This window comes from Myxine glutinosa, chromosome 11, assembly GCF_964187855.1.
Source record: "Myxine glutinosa chromosome 11, kmMyxGlut1.1, whole genome shotgun sequence".
NCBI classification, from domain to species: Eukaryota; Metazoa; Chordata; class Myxini; order Myxiniformes; family Myxinidae; genus Myxine; species Myxine glutinosa.
In genome coordinates, this window is record NC_136271.1 from 64578312 (window position 1) to 64602109 (window position 23798).

At 47.4% G+C, this 23798-nt stretch overlaps 1 protein-coding gene across 1 annotated transcript in view; it reads left to right on the top strand.

Moving 5' to 3' along the window:
* LOC137411844 (protein serrate) overlaps positions 1-23798 on the top strand; it is a 67864-nt gene that overhangs the window by 24673 nt on the left and 19393 nt on the right. The window contains exon 4 of the mRNA XM_068097129.2: positions 15050-15301. Coding sequence (XP_067953230.1) covers positions 15050-15301 — 252 coding nt within the window. The remainder of the gene's footprint in view (positions 1-15049; positions 15302-23798) is intronic.

A 23798-nucleotide genomic window follows, 5' to 3' on the forward strand; every position in this document is an offset into this window, starting at 1 on the left:
TGAAAGAACATTTGAGACGTGGAGGTGTTGGGGCTGGAGGGGAGGTGAGATGGCAGGGGAAGCAAGACCGGAATAGATCCGGTAAAAAAGACCAAGGCCACAAACCGGTACGCATTTAACAAGAAGCAGACACTGAAGCTCGGCATCCTGATGCGATATTCCAATGACAGAGGGCCTGAGATTTTAGGATCTCAAGGGGGGGGGGGGCGAGATAGGAAGCAGCAGCACCAGTCCACTGTGGGGAGCGATATTCCATGGCACTCTGGATGTGAAGGCTTCATATAGCATTTGTAGAGCGTTGTAAGCTGAGGATGGCAGGATAAGGAATTGACCTTGCGTAGTATTACGAGGTTGTGGCTGGCATTGGAGGGTCAGCTTGGAGATATGATCTACTTATGGTTGTATCTGATATTGAAGCCTCGGAACTCCATAGACTGCACTTCTCCCAGAGGATAACCACAGAATTTAATGGACTTTCCTGCTTTGCCTTATAGAAGGAAAAAGTGAAAATATGGCTCCTTCTCACACTAAAAGACATGTTCCAGGTAGATAAATCAGTAATATTTTCTCCAGATTGGCAGAGAGGGGTACAGCTGCAGCTTGCCTGGTGGAGGGGATGTGGAATCATCCTGCACAGAATGGCACCTTCCGCAAAGTGATATCATATAGATTTTCCGGCGACAATGACATGTCGATGATCTATAACAATAACAGGATTGTTCCCAGAACACTACCTTGAAGGACACCGGCCTCTATAGTTACAGTATCGAATACTATTCGGTCCAAAGCAACCGCTGCCTGCGAGTACACACAGGTGTGAGTACATATAGGAAATTTGATAACCATTGGAGGAGGGAGCCTTGGATCCCATCAGCTGAGAGTTTGCGAATTGGGGGTGGGGTGCCAGGAATAATCAAATGCATGGGTGATGTCCAGTGAGGTCATCCAGGTCTCCAGACCTTTGTATCCATTGCTGATACAGAAGATGCAGCATGGCCAAGGTGGACCTGGAACAGAGCAGGGAGACAGGAGTTCGACAAGGCAGATGGACAGTCTTTGAGTATGAGGACAGTAATGCCATCAGCACCATCGGAGGTGGATGAACCAAAAGAAGCGAGGAATTTCTCTACCATGGAAAGAGGGAGTAGCACATGCTGTCGGATGTTTTGAGTGATGGCCTGGGTGGGCTTTCCATAAAACAGAACCCTCGAGGCGTTTTTGGGGAAAAGTTGGCAAGCTGCTGATATTGACACGAGTTGCGTATGCTGAATCCATTTCTGGCGACTGCCCGGCTCGATTTCGATGTTCAAATTTTGAATTAAAGACAAGGCCAAATTTTAAGCATCAGGCATTAAAATGCATAAATGATTAAATGATTAAATGATTAAATAATGAATGATTAAATCCCAATAAAATATCTTTAATTTATATAACAAATGATGGAGACAAAATATATGCTGCACAAGTTCCTAGCAACAGTTATCAGGAGAATACTTAAATGTTTAATACACCTAGGATGGGTTTCGATAACATATAGCTGAAAACTAGAAGTGTTTTACTGGCAAAGAAAGGTGATTCATAAAATTAACAATCGATTTATTCAATGTGGGGGAAGAGATACCTCGGCGACTGAGATTTACAAGAAAGTGCATTACATGTAACCCCGCTGCGCAGCATGCTTTTATCTCTGCACATATTGTTGTTAGAATTCCCAGCTTTGTCTGTACAGCCACAGATTGGACAGCATGACGGACGTGCTTTTCTGTACGCGCACCGTAAGCTTCTGCGCTTGATAGTGGACACTTGCAAGCGATTATTACCCGGCGCTCTCGAAGCGAAAAGTGGGGTTAGGCGTTCGGCTCAGAATGTGTGGCGTACGTATGTACGTGCGTGTGAATTTTTAAAATTCATTTTCTCAGCAAGTGTTGGTTCGATTGACACGAAATTTTACCATAGGAACACCTCTATCTGTATAATTTTTAATTCATAATTATGACGTCATCGCTCACGTGGTACGGACGCCATCTTGGGAAAATGTTGCACCTCTATCTCCGAAACAGCTCAATCAATAGGAAAAATGGAAACGTGGCTCATTGTCTAGTACTCTCCGTGGGGAATAAGCTGTGTTAATGATGATGTCATCGATGCCTTCATTATGACGTCATATTTCGACAAGTGCAACGCTTGATCTGATCAGTATGAAAAAAAAAAAAATGTCCACAACTGTTAGTCCGACTCAGCCTGTCATCCTTCTGAGGTCGGCAAGTTGAGTACCAGTTCACTGGTAATTCCCTGTGTGTCGCAAGAGGCGACTAACAGGGTTGGCGGCAGGAAGGGCATCCGGCCATAAAACATTGCTTCAAAAAGGGGACCACGGTGTCAAAAAAAAAGGCCAACCCCCGCTCTGCGGGGGAAAAATGGCCTCTGAAGGTGGTTCTTTCTTTCTTTCACAACTGTTAGTCCGATGGACACGAAATTTGGACCGTCGTGCACCTTCTCTGGTAGAATTTTTATTGATAATTATGACGCCATAGGTCACGTGGTACAGGCGCCATCTTGTAAAAATCGAAAAACGTTGCACCTCTATATCTCCGAAACAGCTCAATGGGAAAAATGGAAACATGGCTCATTGTCTAGTACTCCCCATGGGGAATAAGATATGTTAATGATGACGTCATTGGTGCCTTAATTATGATGTTGTGGCGGACACGAAAGCCCACTGGCGTGGTGACATCATACCGCGCACCAAGTGGGCGGCGGCCACGCCTGAGGGGTAGGCGTGGCCTCAGGATATACACCGGGCGCGCAGCCCGGAGCGCGCCAGTGCTACAGTGAGCTCTTTTAATAAAGACTCTTACACTCACCGCGTTGTCCGCTTCCTTCTTGTTGTGCAAGCAAGCACACGTAGCACCGCGCTTCATTTGGTGACCCCGACGTGATGACAGCCGTCTTCGGGATGTCCTCCGGCCTGACAGGGACCTGATGTTAGCCGCGTATGAGGTCCACCTTTGAAAAGAAGGACATCCTCGCCAACCGGGCGGAGAAGTCCTGGATGTGGGGGATGGGGTAGCGGTCGGGGGTGGTGGCATAGTTGAGGCACCGGTAGTCCCCGCACAGTCGCCATCCCCCGCCGGGCTTGGGCACGATGTGGAGCGGGGACGCCCACGCGCTCTCGGAGTGCCGCACGATGCCAAGCCGCTCCAGCGTAGCGAACTCCGCTTTAGCTACGGCGAGCTTCGTCGGCTCGAGGCGGCGTGCCCGGGCGTAGACCGGTGGCCCGGCGGTGGGGATGTGGTGTTCCATCCCGTGTTTGACAGCCCCTGCCGAGAAAGTGGGCCGCGTGAGGGCCGGGAAACCCGCGAGGAGGCGGGCGAATTCGTCCGCTGCCGGAAACGTACAGATGAACCTGGCCGGAACTGAACTGCTCAGCAAGCCGCTCGGCGAGCCGCTCGATGAGCCGCTCTGTGAGCTGCTCAACGAGCCGGGCAGCGCGCACGCGAGCGAGCTGTAAGTCTCAGCCTGGACAAGCCTTCTGCGCTTTACATCCACCAGTAATCCATTAGCACATAAGAAGTCCGCGCCGAGCAGTGCCATAGGCACATCGGCCGTAACGAACGACCAATGGAAAACCTGCCCTCCGAACCGCAGAGAGAGACAGCGTTTTCCGTACGTGCGTATAGACGTACCATTGGCCGCAAGCAGCGCGGGTCCTCGGCCCGCGGTTTGCTTGTCGGACGTACCGGCAGGAACGACACTCACCTACGCTCCCGTGTCGCACAGGTAACGGCGCCCGGACAAGGTGTCTGTTATGTACAGGAGGCTGTTTGAATTGCCGACGCTCAAAGCCGAAACCGAGCGTCGGCTCGCCCGTTTCCCGACCTGCCGAATGAGCACGGCGGGCGACACTGCCGAGCCTCGTGGCCGAACTTGGCATGGAAGAAACACCAGGTGGGCGGCTGCGGCGGCGGAGGCCGTGGTTTTCTTCGCGGTGGCGGCGGTGGTGGGTGGGGCACGGCGGCGGACACGAAATGCGCATCAGCCTCGAGATCCACGAGGTGTGGTGCATCAGCATCATCATCAGCCCCGATAGCCGCGACGGCCGCGCCAAAACTCGCCTGGGTGTCCAAAGCCGTGAAGAACCTGTCGGCCTCTGCAGCGAGAGCCCGGGGTTCCGTCGTCGCAGAACCGGCCAACGCGAGGCGGACTCGTGCCGGCAGCTGGCGTCGAAACAACGCCCGGAATAGAGCGTCCGGGGTTTCGTCGCCCAACAACGACAGCATATGGTCCATGCGGACCGACGGTCGCGTGTCACCGAGCTCGGGGAGGTCCAGGAGGCGGTCGGCCCGAGCGTCCACCGTGAGCCTGAACGTGGCGAGGATGAGACGCTTGATCGCCTCGTACCTGCCGTCGGCCGGTGGGTTCCTCAGGACCGACACGACGCGGCCGGCCGTGCCCGAGGGAAGCGACCACGTGGCAGTACCTGGTCTCGTCCACCGTGATGCCTCGAAGTCAGAACTGGGCTTCTGCCTGCAGGAACCAGACTTCGGCTTGCGTCTCCCAGAACTCGGGGAGTTTCATTAGCACAGCGCTTCATTTGGTGACCCCGACGTGGTGACAGCCATCTTCGGGATGTCCTCCGGCCTTACAGGGACCTGATGGTAGCCGCGTACGAGGTCCACCTTTGAAAAGAAGGACATCCCCGCCAACCGGGTGGAGAAGTCCTGGATGTGGGGGACGGGGTAGCGGTCGGGGGTGGTGGCGTCATTGAGGTGCCGGTAGTCCCCGCACGGTCGCCATCCCCCGCCGGGCTTGGGCACGATGTGGAGCGGGGACGCCCACGTGCTCTCGGAGCGCCGCACGATGCCGAGCCGCTCCAGCGAAGCGAACTCCGCTTTAGCTACGGCGACCTTCGTCGGTTCGAGGCGGCGTGCCCGGGCGTAGACCGGTGGCCCGGCGGTGGGGATGTGGTGTTCCACCCCGTGTTTGACGGCCCTCGCCGAGAAAGTGGGCCGCGTGAGGACCGGGAAACCCGCGAGGAGGCGGGCGAATTCGTCCGCTGCCGGAAGCGTACAGATGAACCTGGCCGGAACTGAACCACTCAGCAAGCCGCTCGGCGAGCCGCTCGATGAGCCCCTCTGTGAGCTGCTCAACGAGCCGGGCAGCGCGCACGCGAGCGAGCTGAACGTCTCAGCCTGGACAAGCCTTCTGCGCTTTACATCCACCAGTAATCCATTAGCACATAAGAAGTCCGCACCGAGCAGTGCCATAGGCACGTCGGCCGTATCGAACGACCAACGGAAAACCTGACCTCCGAACCGCAGAGAGAGACAGCGTTTTCCGTACGTGCGTATAGACGTACCATTGGCCGCAAGCAGCGCGGGACCTCGGCCCGCGGTTTGCTTGTCGGACGTACCGGCAGGAACGACACTCACCTGCGCTCCCGTGTTGCCCAGGTAACGGCGCCCGGACAAGGTGTCCGTTATGTACAGGAGGCTGTTTGAATTGCCGACGCTCAAAGCCGCCACCGAGCGTCGGCTCGCCCGTTTCCCGACCTGCCGAATGAGCACGGCGGGCGACACTGCCGAGCCTCGTGGCCGAACCTGGAGTGGAAGAAACACCAGGTGGGCGGCTGCGGCGGCGGAGGCCGCGGTTTTCTTCGCGGTGGCGGCGGTGGTGGGTGGGGCGCGGCGGCGGACACGAAATGCGCATCAGCCTCGAGATCCACGAGGTGTGGTGCATCAGCATCATCATCAGCCCCGATAGCCGCGACGGCTGCGCCAAAACTCGCCTGGGTGTCCAAAGCCACGAAGAACCTGTCAGCCTCTGCAGCGAGAGCCCGGGGTTCCGTCGTCGCAGAACCGGCCAATGCGAGGCGGACTTGTGCTGGCAGCTGGCGTCGAAACAACGCCCGGAATAGAGCGTCCGGGATTTCGTCGCCCAACAATGACAGCATATGGTCCATGCGGACCGCCGTCACGGGCCTCCGCGTCACCGAGGTGCCCTTCGACGGCGCGGGCACGGCCCTCGTTTGCGACATCTCCCTCGGGCGGCCTCGCCCCATCGTGCCCGCAGGCTGGCAGCGCCAGGTTTTTGACGCCATCCACGGCCTGTCCCACCCGGGCACGAAGGCCTCCCAGAGGTTGGTCGCCGACAAGTTTGTCTGGCATGGCCTCCGGAAGGCCGTCCGCGGCTGGACCAGGACGTGCCTCGCGTGCCAGCGCGCGAAGGTGCACCGGCATACCCTGGCCCCATTGGCCCCGTTTACGGTGCAGGCACGTAGGTTCGACCACGTGCACGTGGACCTGGTGGGACCTCTGCCCCCCTCGCGGGGTTTCACCCATGTCCTTACCATGGTGGACCGCACCACCCGGTGGCCGGAGGCCGTGCCTTTGGCGGCGACGACGGCGGCAGACGTCCCGCAGGCGTTCATCGCCACCTGGGTCGCCCGGTTCGGCGCCCCCTCGGACATCTCGTCCGACCGCGGCCCCCAGTTCACCTCGGAGCTCTGGGCCGCGGTCGCGCGGGGGCTCGGGGTCCAGCTGCACCGAACCACGGCCTACCACCCCCAGGCCAACGGCCTGTGCGAGCGGTTCCACCGCTCGTTGAAGGCCGCTCTCCGGGCCACCCTCCGCGACGGCGGCTGGGTCGACAGGCTCCCCTGGGTCCTGCTGGGCCTCCGGACAGCGCCCAAGGAGGACCTGCACGCATCCGCGGTGGAGTTGGTCTTTGGTCAACCACTGCGGGTGCCGGGCGAGTTCCTCCCCGACCCCACGGCACCTTGGTCCGCGGCGCAGGAGCGCTCCGCGCTGCAGGAGACCGCCCGGAGGTTCGCCCCGGTGCCGACGGCGCACCACGGGCACCCACCCACGCACGTTGCCCCGGAGCTTCGCACCGCGGAGTATGTCTTCGTCCGGCACGACACCCACCGGAGACCACTGCGGCCCCCGTACGACGGGCCTTTCCGCGTGCTGGAGACCGGGGTGAAACACTTCACCTTGGACATCGGCGGTACTCCCGACCGCGTCTCGGTGGATCGACTCAAGCCGGCCCACCTCGACGTGGACCACCCACCGCCGGTGGCTCGGCCCCCGCGTCGGGGCCGCCCCCCGGCAGGCGGACCCCCGGCACCGCCCAGCACCGCCGGCACGCCGCCCCCCGGTCCGGCACCCATCCCGGGTACAGCCGGGGGCATCCCAGCTGGCATCCCTGCACCCCGGACGCCGCCGGTCGCCAGAGGGCGCTTCGGCCGGGTCATCCGTTTGCCCCACAAACTGGCCCTCCAGGTGCGCGGGAATTCTGGGGGGGGCGTGTGTGGCGGACACGAAAGCCCACTGGCGTGGTGACATCATTCCGCGCACCAAGTGGGCGGCGGCCACGCCCCAGGGGTAGGCGTGGCCTCAGGATATACACCGGGCGCGCAGCCCGGAGCGCGCCAGTGCTACAGTGAGCTCTTTTAATAAAGACTCTTAAACTCACCGCGTTGTCCGCTTCCTTCTTGTTGTGCAAGCAAGCGCGCGTAGCACCGCCCTTCAATGTCATGATTTGACAAGGACAATGCTTAGTCTGATCAGTTTGAAATTTCTTGAGCGTGATCTACACAACAATTATATTAGAGAATATAAATCTATGATGTCATCGCTCACGTAGCCTAGCAGCCATATTGGATCAAAGATAAAACCCCTTCAAAAACAGAAGAGTTGGCTTGGAGAACAGCTCTTAAAAACGCATCACCTAAATCCCCAAACATCCTTGAGTGTTTTCTTCTCTCACTCTTCTTGTCCATGTTTTGGTGATGTACATTGTACGAAGATGCAAAAATAAGAGGACAATTTGTATGCATTGGATTTTGAAACTCAGTATTTCCATCTACTCTAAGAGTATCACTCATAAATGATGTTGAGTTACTTTCTACCTTGTTGCTTGGCAGTCAAGAGTACTTCCTAAATCTGTTGTGATGCTAAATATTCCGTAGCAATTCTCTCCAAAACCTCATTTGCTTCTTGAGAGAAAAACATTGAAGAGGATTAATATGGAACCACCTTTAGAGGCCATTTTTCCCCGCAGAGCGGGGGTTGGTCCTTTTTTTTGGCACCTTGGTCCCCTTTTTGAAGCAATGTTTTACGGCCGGATGCCCTTCCTGCCACCAACCCTGTTACTCGCCTCTTGCGACACACAGGGAATTACCAGTGAACTGGTACTCAATTTGCCGACCTCGGAAGGATGACAGGCTGAGTCAACCCCCCTGGCGTTAATTCAGCGATTGACCAGGATTCAAACCCAGGATCCTGGGATCCCAAGCCGGCACCCTAACCGCGAAGCCAACACCAGGCTCAAGAGGCTTAATATGGCAACAACATTATCGTCTCGCTTCGTTCTCCTCTTGGTGACTGCATTGTGGACTAACGTGTCCTCCAAACCAATCCTATACACGTCTCTGGTTTGGTTGTTCTATGTTATGTGATCTTAGATTGCAAGATAAGGCCCACCTGCACAGTGCTGTTGTAGCCTTGGTTATCCCAATGATGCCGCCTCCCCTTTTGCCAATAGGCCTACTGTTTGACCATTCTTGCCTCTGATCTGGACCCACCTGGTTAAATTCCAATTTTTCTGAAATGCATGGCTATGTAAATCCAAAACTCCATTACTCTAGGGTCGAGGCTCACCTAAAAATGAGAATAATCTGCACCATATCTGTATACTCCCGCCAGACCTTGAAACTTACGTTGGTAGTAGTCTGTAGCGTGCATATCATATTCTTTGAAAGTTTTCTTAAACCTTTTATATAATAAAAGAGCAAATAGTTCATTGATATTTTGCTCCAATAGGTTCTTCCATTGCTGAAGGAACACTGGGTGTCATTCTTTGTATGTGTGATAGTTGAGAACTTCATATCTGCTCCAGGACTTTGCTGTCATGATTGTTATCGTCAAGTACAAACTACTATTAATTAATGTCAATGTTGACACATGTGAAATGTACGAATCGTCCAGGCACTAATTTGGTGTATAACTGCTCATGTATTTGTGTCCATTGATTTGATAATGTTTTCTGCAGAAGCTGTATCAATCTGCTTAATATTGTCATAGCTGATCATGTGATCGTCACTCTGATAGAGCTCGACTGGCTGCCGTGATCGTGTGCAAAGTACAACCGAGGCCCACATGCTTTGGAGTCCAGTGTATCCCACCACTTGTATGACTAAGTCTTGTGAAATACTGAGGACCTTTTCTTCCCGGGGAGCTGTGGGGGGGTTAATGTGGTGAGTGGGCGATTGTGGGTCTTGGATGAAAAACACACAACAATAACCACACATCATCCCTTGACGAGTCCCCCACAGACAACAGTCTGCGCAGATGCACACAATCGCCCGTCCATGCTCAAGTTACCTCAATGTCGTGCCAACATCCCTATACCCCTCTATCTCCAATGCTTCCAGGTACATATCTAATTCCAATTTAAACTTATCCACTGTTTCTGCTGCTACTACTGCAACTTTGCCATGGAGACCATTCCAGGCATTCCATGCATATTAACTACTCTGAGTGAAAGACCCCTTCCTTACTTCCATCTTAACTCTCCCATTCTTCACTCTCAGGCTATGGCCCCTGGTCCTACCACTGTCTATTGTGCTGAATAATTATTCTGTACTTATTTTGTCCATACCCTTCATTATCTGAAACATCTCTATCAGATCCCCTCGTAACCGCCTCCTTTCTAATGTACACAGCTCGGTCTCCTTCAGCCGCTTCTTATAGCTGAGTCAAGCTAGGCCCGAATCAACAACCTATTAGCCCTGTGCTGAACCATCTATATGGCAACTATGTCCTTCCTAAGTTATGGTGACCAAGACTGCACACAACATTTTAGATTGGCCCTCACAAGATGCCTACACAATGTTAAAACCAACTCTTTGGATTTATATATAATTTATCCCCCTTTGAATACAACCTAAAACCTTGTTTTCGTTACCTATGGCTACCTGGCATTGGCCCGTCTGCTTATCCCCTCGTCACTCCCCTCCGTATCTATCACCACAGCCAGATCCTTCTGCCATGTGACAGGCTCCAAAATTTCCCCTTTATATCACGTCATCTCTATTTTCATTACTCTTACCCATCCCTGGAACCTTACACTTGTTTAGGTTAAATTGCATCTGCCGATCTTTTGCCCAATCTGTGCACGTATTAATACTTTCCTGAATGTGATAACCCCACCCTCACCCCCTTTCTGTTATCTTCCTTACCTCCAAGCTTTGTGTCATCCACAAATTTGGGAAGCCTACTCTTCACCCCACAATCCGAATCGTTAATGTAAATAATAATGGACCTAAAAAAGACAAGTCAGGAGACGACGATGGTTCACGAGCGAGCGGTATTCAATGACAAAGGTCAAAACCGACATTGAAAATATATAAATAGGAATGTATTATCTGTTATGAGACTAGTTAGCTACACAATACCGAAAATTCGGTTCGATTCCGACAACTTTGAAAATTTGACCTTTGTGACCTTCAAAGGTCAAAGATTCTGAAATTTGTTGGAAAACTTGTATTTCATGATGTATGTGATAATATAAGATAATGTACGACATTTCACCCTATCAGGAAGCGAACAATGTAATAAAACCATCAAAAATCGACTTTTCTAAATTTCGTGACCTTGTGACCTTGGGGCGAAAATGAAAAATCGAGCTCCGTGGGGCTAGACACATGACATTGGCCTAACCAAGTACCGAACCCCCTGTCAGATTCCACCAAACCCCTCGGAGAAGATGTAGCTTGAACTCGATTACCCCTTAAAAAGACATCTTTTTCGGGCGTGGTTCCGCCCACAATGGGCGCAATACGCCCACCCGAGGCAGGACACAAGTAGATCATGATATCAACCTCCCACCCAAGCTTCATCAAGATTGGATTATATCATCGGGTAGTTATGCTGCGGACGGACACACACACAGACAGACACACACACATGACGAATATACTGGTCACTTGATAACTCGTGAACCAAAAATGCTTCCTATTATTAAACCAGTTTCTAATCCAGTTATTTATACCTGACCAGTCTAGAAAGTCTAGATATACACTGTGCACTGTCATTTCTCCATCCACCCAATCAGAAACTGCTTCATAGAACTCTAAAAGATTTCTTAGACAAGACCTACCTTTGGTAAACCTGTGCTTACTGCATTTAATTAGTTTTTTATTATTATTTAAATGGTTCCTTATCTGGTCCCTAATTAATGTCCCCAACACCTTCCCCACAACCAAAGTCAAATGAACAGGTGTAGTTCCCTAATTCTTCTCTGGATCCTTTATTAAATAACAGTGTTACATTTGCTACTCTCCAATCCTCCGGTACCTATCCTGACTGCAGTGAGATATTAAAGATATCCGTTAACATCTCGCTCAATACCCTCGGCTGCATATTACCTGGCCCCGGAACTTTATGTACTCTTAGCTTTCCGCCCTGTTCCTTTACTTCCTCCGCTCCAACCTGTATCTTCTGTAAAAGCCGATCCTCACCTCAATGATAGATACTCCCAGCTATTGGCAATTGTCCTGCTGTCTCACTTTCCTCAACTTTCCCTCAACCACTCTCACTGTGCTATTTCTGAATGGGCCCACATTTGTCCGAATTTGTTCTTTACCCCTTATATCCTTAAATAATGCCTTGCTATTATGTTTAGTATTCTTAGCCAAGTCCTTCTCAGACCCTTTTTGGCTTGCCAAGTTATTTTCTGAACTTACCTTTGCTTACTCCGATACAGATGTAAATCTAACTCCAGTCATGTTGCTTCTTCTAATTCATCTAATAAATGGCTTCTGCTTCTCCTTGAGATTCCTTTTCTCACCACTCAACCACCCCTGGTCTCTTTGTGCCTCTAGTTTTACACCTCATTGGAATATACTTCCTCTGCACTCTCTACACATTTACTCCTTGAAGGTTTCCCATTTCTCTGATGCTTATTGTCCTCTTGTTAACATCTCCCAATGTACATCACTCTACTCTCTCCTCGTACCCTCAAGGTTTGCCTTCCTGAGATCCGATAGCCTTGATCTACTATCCCAAACTCTAACTCTTACCAGAATCCTTGCACACACTATGTTATGGTCACTTGATCCTGAATGCTCCCCTCCCTCCACCTCCTCCACCATATTGCGATCGTTACGTAAAAGGAGGTCGAACACATCATTCCTCCTAGTGGGCCTATCTACAAACTGGGTTAAAAAGCATCCTCGACTACATCTAGGAAATCCTCATCTGCTCTTTCCCTGTTCCTGGACCCAATCTATCCCTGGCAAGCTAAAATCTCCCACAATCAATATTCTTCCCTTACCACATGCCCTTCTGAATTCTTCATGTACTCCTCCTTCCTCCTCTTCCATCACACCAGGAGCCCTGCTATAGTATCCGACCAGTGTCTTACTGCTTTTGCAATCTCTAATCTCAACCGATACAGAATCCTCGACATTAATTCCATCCTTAATCTCACCTCATTCTTTCGATGTAATGCTATCTTTAAGCACAGATCTTGTCACCTGCATGTTCCTCCTGATTGTCATCCTCATTGTCATAGTCGAGAGGTTGCTGTCCAACAAGAAGCAGACGGACATACATGTAAACATCTTGAGCCATGCTTCTTCTTCAGTAGCATCAACTCCTTTGTAGACAGGTTGAATCTTTGGCATCATATGCAAGTCTGAGTGTCACCTGTATCATTTCACATGTGGCTGATAGACCAGAATGGTTACCTCATGTTGCGAGTTCCCATGGTTAATAATAATAAATGGCGAAACTTTTCTGGAACTCGTATTGTGTTCATTTGTTCAATCGATTGATCTCTTCGTGGGATAAAGTTGAATACACCGTCAACGAGAGCTTGGAGCTTCCCCTGAAATGTTGTCTTTTGGCTGATAAAACATGGAGGTATTGCAACACCAGCACCGTCAGCAGGTACATAGTTCCGTTTCCATACTTCATGAGACCCAATACATGACCCGATTCAATCCGAGTTCCATTACAAACCAAATCATTGTAATATCTGCATTGGAAAATTGGATTCGACTTTAGATGAGTCTGTACTTGTTGTGAATGTTTTGTACCAATAAGGGTTCAATAGGAAAAGTGTAGGACTTATTGACTAGGTCATTGACTAGGTCATTATAGGTCAGTGGTTCCCAAACTGTGGGGCGTGCCCTCCTTGTGAGGCGCGAGGTGGGTACGGGGGTGGCGGGGATGGCGGGGATGGAGGTATGTGGAAAAAAAAAATCATTTTTAATGTCGAATTTGGCTTTAAAAAAAAAAAAGAAAAAAAAAAAGGACTTTGGAATCATTGTTGGTATAGCGATCGCGCGTGGTGTCAGCATCTCCTGTGGAATTCGCTTTCCTTTATTAACTTTTTCACTACGTAAATCCCGTGGGACCTACTCACAGAAATTTCCGTCTGGACTTGAAGCCGGAAGGAGCTGTGCGCTCATATTCTTCAATCATCACTGTAGTAGTGTAGTATCAACAGCGGGCAGTGGCCATGGCGACGTAGTCATAGTGTCCGACTGCACTTTACTGTGTCCGAAATCAATTTTATTTCAATAAAAAGATGGGAGGGGCGTGGCAGTTTGGGGAAAACTTGCCGAAAACGTTGGGAATCACTGTTCTAGGTCATTGACTTGCCAAGATGACACTTAAACAGAAGTCCAATTGAGCTGCTCCCAATAGACGGTTGAGTCATCTTGAATGTTGTAATTGAAGAAAGTTTTTGCACTTCATCAAAGACTTTTGGCAAAGGATGCATCCCGGTTCACTCGCTTCGCAGTACTGTCCGGATACTTTTGGCCTATGCCATTCTGTACCCGGTTTGTATTGCATGGTGTCGGTACTTGTGCCATGCTGGGAAGTTCCACTAGGCTTTTGTAGTCTTGCTATCTTTTCTTTGCTGGTGTAACTTGCATCACATGACTTGAGCCCACTTCATTGGGTCCTGCCGGTGAAGACCAAGTGAATTAACTCAATGATATCTACATTTTTAGTGTCTCTCAGATTTTTCCTCAAATCGGTTAACTCTTGGAATGTGGCCATCCATTGTTGACTTGCTTCTAAAGTCTTTTCTTGCTTATCTTCCTGGTAGATGATGCAATCAACAAAGGAATGTCTCTTGGTCTCCTTAGATTCAATGGGATAAATTATCCTATTTGAATGTGTATGAAGTGTCTGGAAAAGAAACAAAACTTAGTTCTTCTTCTTCTTATTTGGTATGCAGCACATGGTTGCGAATAGCATCATTGGCTGTTTACCTATTTATTTCATGATTATCTTACTATAATTCAACAAATATCCGTCCATCCGTTCGAAGGTACCGCAAAAACGGCTCAACCGATCGCAACGATATTTTGGGTGGGTATTCCTGGGACCCCTGGGAGTAAAATAGGCTATATTGTTTTTCCAATTTTTCCAAGTTTTCCAATTTCCCAGTTTTTCCAAACACGATGGAATAATATTTACCGATATGAACAGTGATGTGGCTTTTGTTGAAATTCTACAAATACTGTTTATTCTACGTACCAGGAGAGAGTTGATCGACTCCTGACGAACTCTTCCTATATAAACGTGCGGCTCCAAAGTAACATGGCAGCGTGTGCAAAGCGACTGAGAAACATCAGCGGTATAGCGGCCACTTCCGTGTTACAGATTCGGCGCGCACTCTTCACACATAAACGTGCGACTGAGAAAGACGTGCGACTGAGAAAGACGTGAAGCAGCCGCTTCCGTTTTGCATAATTCAATCTTTTTTTCAAAATGGGCGCCATGTACTGTTTAGATTTTGATGATTTGCGTGTGATATGATTCAACGGATGTTTATATGAATCGTTTAAAATAAAAAAAGCCTTCAATTTCTGATATTTTGCCTTTTCATTTGGGCCTCTCAATTGAAGCCCCGCCCATAGGGCGGTACCGTTGCTAGTGTCGTTAATCTGGGATCTGTTATCACATGATATCCATGTTTATTTATATTTTATAGGATGCCCCATTTGCCCATTCTCTCTTTCCAGATGCTGTGCTCCTGGAACGTGCTATAAGTGTGGGTGAGGCCCAGCCTGGTGAGGTGTGGCGTTCATTCACTCACCGTGGCAAGGACATTATGCTACAATACGAAGTCAGAGTACGCTGCCAGGAGAACTACTATAGGGGAGACTGCACGCACTTCTGCCGTCCACGCTTCGACTTTGTCGGCCATTTTGTTTGTGACAAAATGGGAAACAAAACTTGTGTAGCTGGCTGGACCGGACCAGACTGCAAGCAAGGTGCTAATAGGACTCTCAACTGTTTGGAAAATTTAATTATTTTTCCCTTTTTTCTTCATATCAAACCTGTTTGTTCGTTTAAGGTTTTTACCTTTTACTTATACATTTTTTTTGTCCATGCATGTTCACTTTTTCAGTCGCGTGCAAGAACAAGCAAAGTAATGAACATTTCGGCCAATTAATTCCACCATCGCTTTCTTACCAGCTTCCTTTCCTTGTCTGGTTTGGAATCAATTTCTTGATCTATTCCAAGCAAGATTTTTTAGTTTAAACTCTTTCACTTCATGTGCATGTTTGCGTCACTATAATCTTACTATAATTCACCAAATGTCCGTCTGTCTGTTCGAAGGTACCGTAAAAACTGCTGAACCGATCGCAAAGATATTTTGGGTGGGTAATCCTGGGACCCCTGGGAGTAAAATAGGCTATTTAGTTTTCCCAATTTCAGCTTTGGTCTCCAGCATTCTCAGGTTTGGACTCCCGCATAACATTCGCGTTTGCATAACGTTCATTGTGACGATGTTCTCATTGTGACGATGTTGTGACGATGTATGTGTTCACGGTAGTGTTTGATGTGACAGTGTGAACGTAATTTCGTAATGTTTTTCGTTTCGTAATCCTTTAATGAACGTTTAATGTTTAATGAACGTTTAATGCCCTTCGATGTCCGGGGCCGCACGCGCGCTACACTGGACGGGCCAGCGTGTACCTTGCCCTTCGCCGTCAGGCTCGGGTAAACCGCTGAGCCCCATCCGTGATGGGGACTGGGGCTTGAGACAGTGTCCCACGAACGAGGAATTCCCAGTAAGCGCGAGTCATCAGCTCGCGTTGATTAAGTCCCTGCCCTTTGGACACACCGCCCGTCGCTACTACCGATCGGACAGTTTGATGAGATCCTCGGATCAGCCCCTGCACGAGCCGTTTCTCGGTTCGTGCCGGTGCACCGAAAAGATGAGCGAACTTGACTGTCTGGAGGAAGTACAAGTCGTAACAAGGTTTCGGTTGGTGAACCTGCGGAAGGATCATTATCGGAACAACATTAGAGCGAGCGAGATGCGAGACGTATGTGGTACGTGATCGTCCATGTACTGTTTAGCCATGTACTGTTTAGATTTTAATGACTTGCGTGTGTTGTGATTCAACGGATGTTTATATGAATCGTTTAAAATAAAAAAGCCTTCAATTTCTGATATTTTACCTTTTCATTTGGGCTTCCCAATTGAAGCCCCTGCCCGTATGGCGGGTACTGTTACTAGTATATTAATAATTTAACGAGCAGCGTCCGTTCGTCCATCCGTCACGCTTTATTCTAAAGGGTTCCTGATGTCGTAAAATAATAACAATGGTGCTGTTAAAAAGCTAATAATCTATCTACTTGGTTGGAAAACTAATAATCTATTTACTTAAAACAAAAATTTGTCTGTTTAATCGTACAAATGCTTGTTTTAAAAGCCTGTCTTTCCAGGAGGGAAGAAGAAGAAGCTTAATGTAGAGATTCCAACGGTACCATTTTTATTATTCAACGACAGCAAGAATCCTTTAGAAATATAGTATAATGGACACGAAAGGAGCACACAAAATTATTTATAGTAATACTTCTTGAAGCAATAGAAAAATATATAAAAGTACACGGAAGGAGTACTCGAACAACAACAACCACAACCACGCCGACAGCAACGACGACGACGTGTTATAAAATATCCTTTTGTCACATGTTTACTTTGTTTTACATCCTCATTGAAACTCACAGATAGAGAGGCAATATGTTATTTCTGCCCTTCATATGTACAAGCTTAAGCTTCTTTGTGCTTCCGAGACACTTAAAAAGAAAATGGTTCTTATACAGCTAAATAGTTACAAGTGCCCTTTGTTCCTTTCGAGTACAGTTTGATTTTATAACAATTGAAAGGTCATTATAATAGCTGATCAAGGTGTGGCATCAATTGTTCATTAAGAATGCAGAAAAATCGTCAAATTTAATTAATTATCTTTCTCAATGGAACAATATTCGTGGAAGATGACATCGGTTTTAATGCTCCTGATCCCATCTGAACCCCGACGACCAGCAGAGTTGAGCCTGATTTGTATTTGTATTCCATGGACGACCAAAACAAAGTGATGAAGGTTTTTAGCTGCGACGAGCAGCTCTATGAAAGGACCGTGTTGTTGTTCTTGTTGTTGGGGTGCCTTTTTGTATAGCGCATGCGCATACACTCGGACGTGCGTTGGTATGAGGTAAGAACATCGCGGGCTAAAATCGCGATTTGTTTGAAGAAACCAGAATAAATTTAGCAACAAAGACAACATGAATGTTTTCATATCAATCTCGTTTCACAGAACTTGACACAAATTAGGTGTAATTATTGAATACAGAATAGCGCATGTGCATGCACTCGGACTTCTCCTACCGACCAAGCCCGTTTCAAATTATCCCTCTGCCACCCAGAATTAACATTAATAAATAACATTAATGAATTAACATTAACATTAACAGAAATAACATTCACGTCCATACATTATATGTAATCAGTTGATGAAGCATGTTGCGTCACAAAACTAAGGACAAGACCAGAACTGAAAGACAAAAAGACGCTAGTGCATGCGTATAATTTAATGACTTGTCGAATTTGGTAGCGCATATTGCAACGGATATCCTCATGATTCTACACGTCGCAGCTGGTGACCACACTGTGGTCATTTTTCTCTTGTTCTTATCTGAAGGATGGCAAGACCGTCTTCTACCGCCACCTTTCTGATCTTGCGCCCTCCGCTCTTTCCCTGCATTGTCACCCAGGTTTCTGGAGGGTCCACATGGTTCACCATCAGACCCCTTCTGGTGAAACTACCTAAATCCAGGATCACTGCTCACCTCTACGCATTCCTTCCTCTTTTTTTTCCATTTGAGGAACCGACTTCCACATCCTCTTCAATCTCATTCTTCCCTCCAGATCTACAAGACAGCTGATCACCACCATCTCAGATCGTCCCCAATCCAAAACCATTATCTTTTCTACCCTCGTTAACCGCACCCCAATCCCTCCTCCTTCCAATTTTTCCCTCCTGAGAGTTTCCTTCTGTATCCATCTTGTCCCATAATTCCTCCCCACACCCATTGCTACCCTGCGATCCAAAGTGAAAAGGTGATCGGTTGTGTACGTGTGGCATACGTACGTGTCTGCATTTTAAAAATTCATTTTCTCGGCAACCGTTGGTCCGATTGACACGAAATTTTCCCCATAGGAGGGGCTCCTCTTGTAGAATATTTTAATTGTAATTATGACGTCATAGGTCACGTAATATAGCCCCCATCTTGGAAAAACCCAAAAACCTTGCACCTCCATATCTCTGAAACCACTCCATGGAAAAAAAATTGAAACATGGTGCGTTGTCAAGTACTCCCCATGGGGAATAAGATATGTTAATGATGATGTCATCTGTGCCTTCGTTATGACGTCATAATTCGACAATTATAACGCTTCATCCGATCAGTATGAATTTTTTTGTCTCTGCAATCCTTGGTCTGATGGACACAAAATTTTCACCATCGGAACGCCTCGTCCTGTGGAATATTTAAATAATAATGACGTCATCGGTCACGTGGTACAGGCGCTATCTTGGAAAAAACCCAAAACTGCCTCTATCTCAGAAACCGCTCCATGGAAAAAATTGAAACGTGGCTCATTGTAAAGAACTCTGCATGGGGAATAAGTGTTGTTAATGATGATGTCATTGTGCTTTACTTATGACATCATAATTTGACAGGGACAACACTTAGTCTGATCAGTTTGAAATTTATTGAGCCTGATCTACATAATAATTGTATTAGAGAATATAAATTTATGATGTAATCGCTCACATGTTCTGGCAGCCATATTGGATCAAAGAAAAACACCCTTCAAAAACAGAAGAGTTGGCTCGCACCAAGTTGACTACACAGAGGTAGTAATTCTCTGAATACCATCTAATTTGGCCAAGTCTTCCTCCATCTCAGCCTTCAACTCTGCTGTTGGTTTCCCCCCTCTCTCAAGTCTTCATTTTGTCCGGATGTGTCCTGATCCGTTCAGTGTACTGGAACTAGCTCTTCCACAAGCCTTGACTATGTATACAAAAAAGGGAACTCAGTTGATGGCACGGTCACCCTGGAGTCTTTGTTTGATTAATAAACCACCACTCTGGTCAACTGCTTGAAAAGAAGTGGGTGCTGTATTTTGAAGTATGGCATCCTTCCTATTACAAAGCCGGGTATCCTGTCCATTCTTTTCATTTGGTTTTGTCCATTAAAAATCGCAACAGAATCTCTCAAAAAAAGTCAGCTATTGTACACTGGTACCCTGGCTAAATTATTTATTGAGAGATCAAATGACACTGGTAAAGTGGTAAAGGAAGATGAAGGATAAAGTTCACTTGTTTCACAAGAATTACAAAATAAACTCACTGAGAAATCATGTCAGTCAAGTAGTACACAGCTGAAATATGTCGCGCTCCGGAGGTGAGAGTAAACTATGATTGGGGAAGATAAATGTAATAAGTGAATCGTTGACATATCAGATCATTTTTACTGAAGCAAAACCGGAGGAATAGTGCGGCCCGTATGTATGGGAGGCAGGCCAACCGGTCAGTGTGGTCTGGAGCTGAACGGACAAGTCAAAAGCAATGCCGAAACAAGTTTACCTCATCACCCTGCGCACGGATATTTTATCAGCAAAATCAACACGGAAATATAACGATGCCGATTGCGCACGAGTATGTTCTTGTCTGCAGGCAAACGGAAGAATGAGTGGCGTAGAAAAATACATCTGGGTGCTGCAGAATATGAGTTTTGACTAACGAAGACATCTAAAGAAAAGCAGAAGCAGACGAAGCCTGCATGGTTCCAGACACACCTGTCCAAATTGCAATAGGAGATGCGGAGCAAATAATGGCCGCCTTAGTCATCCGAGACCTCGTAATGTTATACATATCGAATAAACTCATACCAACCATTATATATGCCTATTATACAGGTACACACTGCTGTGCAAGTCTTACAGACATTTTGAATTTTCTATGCAAATACACCTTAATGAAAAATAAAATCTTATTCAAACAGTAGAGAGCATACCTCCGCCTGGTGAACAGTTTACGTTTTGTATCTCACAAGAGTAGACCAGAAAATCACAATACAGAAACACATTTAATCAAAATAAATCACAGGAATCACCATAGCTCCAGTCTTTCATACCCTGATCTACCCCTCGTTTTTGGCCATATCATTTAATGGTGAAGAATCACTTAAAAATTCTACTAGCTGGATCCGGATCTTCACCAAAATTGAATCGATTCTTCCTTGCCACACACACAACCTGTCCAACAAGTTTCGTCCAAATCCATCCATAACTTTTTGAGATTTCCTGCTATGTATCGTTTTTGGCCCCATCTCCCAATGGTGAAGAATCACTTAATAAAATTAAATAATTCTCATATCCGAATCCATATTCAGATCTTCGCCAAAATCGAATCGAATCGCCCTCGTCAGACACCCAACTGGTCTCCACCAGGTTTTGTCCAAATCCGTCCACAACTTTTTGAGATATCCTGCCATATATCGTTTTTGGCCCAATCTCCCAATGGTGAAGAATCACTTAAGAAATTCTAGTATCCGGATCCGAATCCGGATCTTCACCAAAATCTAATCATTTCGTCCTTGTCACATACGCTACCTTTCTGCCAAATTTTGTTCGAATCCGTCCACAACTTTTTGAGATATCTTGTTCACAAACGGACAGACAGACAAACAGACAGATAGAAAGGGGTGAAAACATAACCTCCATCCACCTTTGGTGGCGGAGGTAATAAACAAATTTAAACACAATATACCTTGATATAAGCTAATCGCGAGTACGTCGACTCTTTTCCTTCCTTCAAAACCATTGAAATTTTTCCCAGTACAGCTTCAATTAAATTAAGATGTAGGCTTTGGTTGGGCCATTCCATGTGTTGAAAGATTCCGTTTCCTCTTTCCTTTGCAAATAATTTTTAATTATCCCAGGCTGAGTGTTCTGGGTCATTATCTTGCTGTAAGATGAAGTTTGGAGTAAAGTCTTGCACCGCTGGGGATAGCATGGTGGATTCGACTTTGCTGTAATCAATATACCATCAATTTTCAGAAGTTTTCCAACATCACGAGAACTTGAATTTAACCTCCTCCATGCTTAATTGTTGGCCTCAAGCAAGGCTCTTTATAAGTTTCAGTTTTTCATCGTCTCGCTTCAACTAGATACTAGAGCCAAATAACAAAGTTTGACTCGTCTGTCCAAAGCACCTTGGAGCATTTTTCCATAGTCCAATTCCTGTATTGTTATGCATATTGTCGTTTGAATACCCTGTGTGGTGAACACCGTAGGGTGACACAGATGACCAAATGAGCTTTTAACTCCGAGGCGTTCAATTCAATATGACTGTATTCGTTACACGTGAGGGAAAGGGGGATGACTAACTTACCTGGACAGCTTTCACCCGACTTCTTCGCACCTGGATAAATTAATTCAGACTACACAGAAGTAAAATATACAACAAAAATACTGGATTTATTAAAGAAAATGCCGGTAACAAAGAAAACACGATAAAACTATATTCCTAATTGGAGCGCTCCCACACAGACCCGAATACGAAGGATAAAATAACTGGAAAATAAATAGGTGTGATTTGTGGCACTTATCTCCAATCGGCTGGTGTATCTCGTCAGGAATCGTCAGGCCCCGAGCGCGCAATCCGGACGTGGCAAAATACGCTCGTTGGCGTGAAGTAGGCCTCCCGTGCGGCCCGCTCACTCCTGGCTCCGTGTGCGAAACGAACGGCCTTGTCGTGCAGCTCGCTCTTCCAGCCGCGCTTGTCCTCACGATCTCTGCATGGGAAATCGCAGTTCTCGGTCCACAGTTCTTCCTCCTCACGGCCACTAGCAAGATGTCGGAACATGACCATTTGCGATGAAGCTTCCTTGCGCAAGAGCAATAGCGACCATTCGCTATGGGACCCAGAACAAGAAGAACCAAGAGGATGTCGATGCCAAGAGAGACAAAATGTCGATGCTCAGAGATAAAATGTCGATGCTGAGAGAGAGCTTTTCGGTGACCGTTCACCAACAAAGTCCGGACCCAAGAGAAGATAATGAAATGCGCGGATGAATCCGCCTTCCCCGAACACCAGGACCCAAGCAAGGACATGCGGCGCCAGAGAGAGACAATGTGAAAATGCCACTGCATGCTATAAAATCTATCACCAAGAGCGGGAACTAAGAGGACGGCGACGCTGAGAGAGCCAAAATGCGACCGTTTGCTATGGAATCCAGAATCAGAAGACAATATGTCGGCACACGCCCGTTCACCACCAGATCCCAAAACAAGAAGGGAAAATGTCCACCGCTCCAACTATTTTGTACATGCGGCTCTGACGTCATCCGTGCCTGCTTCACCAAACCCATAGTGCCATCTTACCATCTTTGTGCCAATAAAATCCCTGCCAAACACTGCTCTTTGAGGCGTGGCTTCACGGAGCGTTTGTGCCTGTGCTCACCAAGTCGGTGTTATCAGCGGTAGTGCTTGATGCCTGGTTTCCGGTTGGTTTTTAATTAGTGTGGTTAATGGCCAATTTCTTACTAGGTGTCTGTCTTGCAGTGTCATAAGGAACATAGGAAAAGATTACAGAGGAAATTACATACAGGGGATTAATTACCCATATCCCTCGCTAATTAACAAACCCCACCCCTCTCAAATACAAGCTTACCTGACATCCGGTCTACACAAATTTCCTACTTATGCTACATCGAGGTTTCTTCTTCTTCACGACAGTCGGAGTACACTACCTATGCACGCTACCTGGCTCTAAGGTAATTACTGCCTACCCCATACAAACGTAACAATATTTTAGCCTATTAATCTTGTTCTCCTTTCTTGAGAGGTTTTCTTGAATCCTGGGTGATTGCAACACATCCTTTCAATCATGATTTCAAAAGTGACCATACTGTTGATGGATGGACAACGACTCATGTGCCTTCTGCCTTCAGTGGGTTTTGTTGTCGATTCAACTTTGTCTTCTTTCATTTTCCATAAGGATATTATCTTCAACTATTACTCATCTTTGTTAGATAGATTTTTGGGTCCTACAGTCCTGGGTTTGTCAATTATAGATGTTTAGCTGTACTTGATGATTGTGCTTAGGACACCACACCTTGAAAAGTGTTAAAGGTTGGTTTTTACCTTTATGGATGTGTAGAGAGGAACACCTGATGTTAATGATTAGGAACACCTGACAGTACTAAATTATATTTGATTGGTGAATGTGATGGATTCGTTACAATACTTTATAATAGCTGCTCATTTATAGTTTACTTTGAGTTATGAGCACAGGTTTTTGAATATTCTGACAAATGTGAAATCAATATTGCGAAATGACAAGCTTGGTTTCCTCACACCCAAACAGCTGTATTCATAAAAGTTAACATTGTTATAATAGTAGAAAA